The sequence below is a fragment of the Amphiprion ocellaris genome, chromosome 11 (genome assembly GCF_022539595.1).
Source record: "Amphiprion ocellaris isolate individual 3 ecotype Okinawa chromosome 11, ASM2253959v1, whole genome shotgun sequence".
Taxonomy (NCBI): Eukaryota; Metazoa; Chordata; class Actinopteri; family Pomacentridae; genus Amphiprion; species Amphiprion ocellaris.
Window position 1 is genome coordinate 17976550 of NC_072776.1, and position 6000 is coordinate 17982549.

General features: G+C 40.5%; 1 protein-coding gene across 1 annotated transcript in view; it reads right to left on the reverse strand.

The window, feature by feature from the left end:
- Window positions 1–2620, reverse strand: part of LOC111582950 (polycystic kidney disease protein 1-like 2) — a 48535-nt gene extending 45915 nt beyond the window's left edge. Inside the window, exons 1-3 of the mRNA XM_035957974.2 lie at window positions 2205–2620; window positions 840–998; window positions 562–747 (exon numbers count right to left, since the gene is read on the reverse strand). Coding sequence (XP_035813867.2) covers window positions 562–747; window positions 840–998; window positions 2205–2538 — 679 coding nt within the window. The 5' untranslated portion in view covers window positions 2539–2620. The remainder of the gene's footprint in view (window positions 1–561; window positions 748–839; window positions 999–2204) is intronic.
- Window positions 2621–6000: the final 3380 nt, after the last annotated feature.

Consider the following 6000-nt stretch of genomic DNA (forward strand, 5'->3'; position numbering starts at 1 on the left):
GTGGACACAAATGTTTTCTGCTTGTGTGTACTTAGTCTTTATTCCCCACTACAGGCAGGAAAGAACTGCACTTAACAGCATGAATGCATTTGAAAAATGAAAGGTTGGACAATCTGCTTCTGTTGTCAGTTAAAAGCATGAGTCAATATTTACCCTGAATAGATGGACACCATTCATGTATCTTTGAGGCAGTTCAGCTTGTAACCCATTATTGTGTGGCTTGTCCCGTATAAATGTCCTCATGGGCAATTATTCTTTTCAAACACAGATCTGCAGTGAGACAATGTGTTCTTTGTGATATCTGGCAAACACTTCTGCCAAATTGGATTGAATATTATCACCACTTCCATTCATGCAGAAGCTTGTATGAGGCATAATAGTTTGTTCTCCTATTTATTTCTGAGTTATACAAATTAAGTGAGAGGAAACATGATAAAGCTATGGCTGTGCACATCAAACCACTTACAAGCCTACATGAGGAATTAAACATAAATTAGATGAACAAGACTGACAACTAAATAATAATGAAGTTATTTCAGTTTTAATGGCACCGTGTTTTACCTGTAACTGATTCTACAACATCCACCCAGCCACACTCCTGGTCTGTGGATGTTGTTGGAGAGAACCTGGACCGACAGTAATGAATGTTGTTGCGTCCGTAGAAGCCGCCGTCTATCATTAACACTTGACCAGAACCGCACTGCAGAGCGGTGCTGCGACCCGCACACACAATAGACCTCCCAGACTCTGAGGAGAATACAAAAGCAATGCAAAGAGGTAATTCATCATAGAATGGTTCAGTTTGCGTCTTTGCTCAGAGCTTGAGTCAGAATACATACCAAACTGGCAGATGAAATGCAGTTTTTTGTTGCAGTCTCTTGTGGCCTCCCACTGAAAGCCTGAGTTTCTCCGTATGTGTCCACAAGCTGCGCCCTGCTGTGGGCTGCTCACCCACTTTGAATAGGTCATAGGTGAGCCATCCAGCCAAGAGAGGGGGCCTGAGAATAGAGCAAACCACTGCTGAGCAAACCAACATTATTTTTATGTTTATAGTAGAATGCACCAAGTTTTATTTCAGTTTCCTGGATAACACAAATCTGTTTATATTTACAGAAAAGTTTAGTTTTGTTATTCCAACCTGTAAATATAGTGCAAACAGTAAAATAGTAGTACAATATACCCTCATTCCAAATGATCTTGTGCATGCCTTTTTTTCAGAATACACTTTGAGATTGAGATTTTTCTCATGGACTGGATTAGTGGGTAATTCTCTATGCCAGAGGACACTGTACATTTGATGTGAGTAGAGACTGAAAGAAAACCCTGCAGGTTACAAGCAGTTTTCTTAGATACTGGAGTGCAGATTTTTCCCTTCTCACTAAAAAATATCAGTCAGTGTGGTATGTGAGGTCATTTTTCATTGTGCTGCTGGAAAGTAAAAGGCAATGAATTAAACAGAGAACATTCATCTCACTTTGGACAAATCACCATAATTTATCAGATTTCCTGTCTCTTTGTAAAGTGTTGCATTTATTGTGAGCTTTCATGCCCATTTCAGATATTGAATAGATTTTCTGAAGTCACTTAACATGAAAGGAAAGAACATTATCAATGAACTATAAAACATATCCTTGGTATCATATTCATTTTTGAAACTAATATATAGTGTATACTTGAATTGCTGATGAAACATATTAGCCTCTTCCAGAGATTTGCTCTTTTGTTGTGGGTGTTTTTTGATTTAAAGTCATCTGTTCAAGATACATATAAATATTTGACCATCCATCCATCCATCCATCCATCCATCCATCCATTATCTATACACAGCTTAACCTTCATTAGGGTTGCAGGGGGCTGGAGTCTATCCCAGCTGACTGAGGGTGAAGGCAGGGGACACCCTGGCCAGGCCACCAGTCTGTCGCAGGGCTACGTATAGAGACAAACAATCACACTCTCATTCACACCAACAAACAATTTAGAGTAACCGATAACCTGAGCATGTTTCTGGACTGTGGGAGGAAGCCGAAGTACCCGGAGAAAACCCACACATGCACAGGGAAAGCATGCAAACTCCATGCAGAAGGATCCCAGGCCCAGGCCAGGACATGAACCAGGGTATCTTCTAGCTAACGTTGGACCTACTACTTGAAATGATAATTTTAGAGTTAATGAGTTATTTGTTGGCCACATTTTTGACCACTTACCTTCATCAGTGACAGAATATTGCTGGTTAGTGGAGCTAGACGGTGCCACTCCGAGCCACATGTCCTTCTCAGAATCCAAGTGTGTCTGAAGGAAGTCCTGAGTGTCTTCATCAGGGATAAATGCTAGGTGTCCTCCACTCACCTCACACCAAGCTTGGGCACTGAAAAAAGAGCACTGGAGACCCACAAACTCAAAGCAAGAACCTCTGAAGGCTGCCTGGTGTTTTGGACACAGAACTGGAACCCCTGTGTCATTTTCAGCACTGGACCGACAGCTGAGTGTCATCAGCATCAGCAGGTGCAGAATCACCCAGCACATCCTTCCGTTTGTCATGTCAGAAACCGAAAGGTAGTCGTACTGTCGGTCACTTCAGCTCCTTGGACGTTTTAGAGCATGTTCTCATGAACACGCCCGAGTTACATCCTGCTTTTGAATGGATCTGAAATCTCTCGCAGAGCTTCGCAGACCTGGTGTCTGTAAATCATTGTTTGTCAAACATACAGCCTCACTCAGAAACCAATGAATGCAATGCCTCTGTACACAGACAGCAACAAAAGGGAACACAGGAGAGTAGTGTCATCCACAAGGCCAGGTACTTGAGGTTGGGTTTCACCAGTGATCGGAAAAAGCAACATCAGTCACAATTATAGTTTTCTTTGGGCAGATGCTAAATGATGGCCCCTTTTATGTGGAAAAAATAATCCGCATTTAAGAAAAAAAACCTCACAGCCACTCCTACATCGTTTAAAAGTACGTGACATTTTACTTAATTCTTTTTTAGAGTTGATAGAGACCAAAACTGTGTTAAAAGAAAAGTGAATATTGGACAACCTCCAGGTTTAAAAGATGGTGTTTGTCCTGTTGGAGCAAGTACTGAAGTCCTCCTCTGTTCATCTGTCAAATCACTAAAAAGCCATCTGTATATTAAAAGCTTTTTTTCTCTGAAGATAACCTCTTCAAACCTGAAAAAGGCATAGATGTAATCCTACACTGTTACATTTTTTAGAATATGCAGATCTATGTGGGACCTCTATCTCCACCCTCCCCTGCTCGCTGCAGCTCGAGCACACCAGCTCACCTCTGATGCGAACATCCCACCCTGCAAGTATATGGGACTAGGTTTGTTACATATGACACTCCAGAAGTCTGAATACATCCTTTTGAGACTGTCATTGGTACACTGCAGTTTCAAGTCGTTGGTACACTGCAGTTTCAAGGTGGAAATGCTCTGCTGCCACATTCGCTGCACATTTCATTCACGTGTCTTCTTGCATATACAACACACCATATGGACCCGTCGATCCTTGCCAGAGGGGGTCTTTATTAGTTCTTTTCCTTTCCTTTCTTCTTTCTCTTTTTCAACACAAACATGATATTTTAAATCCCACAGTCTTTGCAATCCATGTCTCCTAGCCAGCAGTTGTCAGTTGTCAAACAGCATGAAACTCCAGCAGTAAAACATTTTTTGTAAAAAAACAAAAACAAAAACAAAAACAAAAACAAACAAAAAAAAGATCTCTATAGTGGTTGAAAAATCCCCCCCCCCCCCTTTTTTTTGTTTGTTTTAATTTTTCATGCTTATGGCAGTGAAATTTTTGCATCTTTTGGTGCATGTACGCACCAAAAAGATGTGAAAATCTCAGGACCTGCAAGCCTCCTCAGCACATATAAACGACACTGGCCCTTCTTATAAAGAGAGTTAGTGTTATCTGTCCACTCTAGTGTGTTATTTAGGTGAACACAGAGGTACATGTAGGTCCTCACTCTTGATGTCAAGTCCCTGGATGGTCAGTGGTGGAGTGTTTGAGGGTTTCCTGTGGAAATCGATCACCATCTCATTTGTCTTGCTGGCGTTAGGTAACAAGAATGACCTTTACTTGTCAAGTCATCTTTAAAGTAGTCATTAAGTGCAGCAAAACTAGATCTGCCTATCATAATGCCCTAATGATTTATTGTTTAAATGGAACTTCACCTTATACAGATTGATCAAAATGCTAAAGCTTGAGTATGCAATGTATTCCAGAGGATTTTGTGTTACATTTATTGAGTTTCTTTACATCCAGACAGCAATCAAAACATCCAGTCATTATCTATACACCGCTTAATCCTCATTTGGGTCACAGGGGACAAGTAAATTCCATGCAGAAAGGAAGGCGGGGATACAAACCAGGGATCTTCTAGCTGCGAGGCAAAAGTGCTAACCACCAAGCCACTGTGCTGCCACAATCAATACACGAAAAGATTAAAATCTATTATGTGTGTAGAAGACAGATGGTGTTGCAAATGGAACTGATTTTCTTCAAACACATGATCCCTACCAGTACTTGTTGCATTTTATGATTGAACAAATGATAAAATTAGACAAATGGGATGTGTGAATCAAATTTAAGAGCTAGGAAAGGTAAGATTGGCTGACCTAGTGTCACTGTCTCAACTGAAGTTATGAGTACACTAAGTAATCCTGTGGAAAACAGCAACCCAGCATAAGCCTGTGGAGCCCATGTAAGGCATAAGACAGGAAGTTCATGCCCCCTCTTCATCTACTCTTGTGAGTTGAAACCCAGGGCACACTGAGCCAAGCAGAAATAATGCCAACCTAGCAGAAATAAAAAAAGAGGAGGTTGTCTAACTTTTGATAAGATTACTTCATGTGTATCCTGATTGGGTCTTAAGACGATGGGTTGTGGTCTTCCAGAGTGGAAGAGGAGTGTTTAATTGAAGGTATATAAGACGATGTAACGCTTTGTTTAGTTAGTTGAAATCTCAAGATTTTGCTCATGTTTGTTCTAACAGCCTCTGCATTGAATAAACATTACTCGCATCAGACTCTGAAGACTGCTTGAAGACTTTTTCTTGAAAACTTTCTGAAGACTCCTACTTTTGATCCACAATTGATTTTTGACTATGTGTGTGACAAAGCTGCCTGATCATCACTGACCCTTAGCACCACCCTAAGGATAAAACACCCACACACAAGCTAAACAACAGAAGTACACAGACGTATATAGAGGGGAGGCTAAACAACCTCTCCACAAGTGCCTGGAACAACACAGAATAGCCAGCACCAAATAGGTTAGATAAGAAAAGTCAGAAAGCCATCAGAGGTCAGAAGCAGAAAGGTTTAACAGGTGTATCTGCTGTGCAAATTCAGACATGTTGGAACATGTTGTAATATGTGCAAACCTGCTGTGTATCTGTAGAGAAGAGAGGAATTTTAAAATTTTGGCATCACCTATGTGATTGGCTGCCAGTGGTTCACATATGCTGAAAAGTAGTAGAGATTATCAGAAATTAAAGAGACAGCTAAAGAATGCATTTGATTATGAGTGACAGAAAACTGAGAGATTTTGTTCTGCAATATGAGCACCCATCAAACCCAGTATAATAGCTATTGTGCTTACTTAAACTTTCATGTAAATTTGTTCTATGTCACAAAGAGATAAATACATTAATTTAATGTGCAATTGAAGAACCGATTCGAGTAAGACAGCAGTAGTTTAAACAGAGATCAGTCCCAACATTAAAATCACCTGTTTAACATCATATAGATCCCTCTCTGACCGATCAAATACCAAGCTGTTAGTAGCAGATTCTTTAAGTCCTGGAAACTGGTGGTGAGGTGGGACTTGTATAGATCTGGCTTATTTTTCCAGTACAACCTACAGAATGGTGTTGTGTCAGTCACAAATGAAACGATTTCAATTACATCAATAATCCAAAGTCAGAGTGTAGAGTATGCAAGGTTAAAATCTCATACCGAGCATCCATCAGTGCAGTTGGAAGAGAAAAGACAAA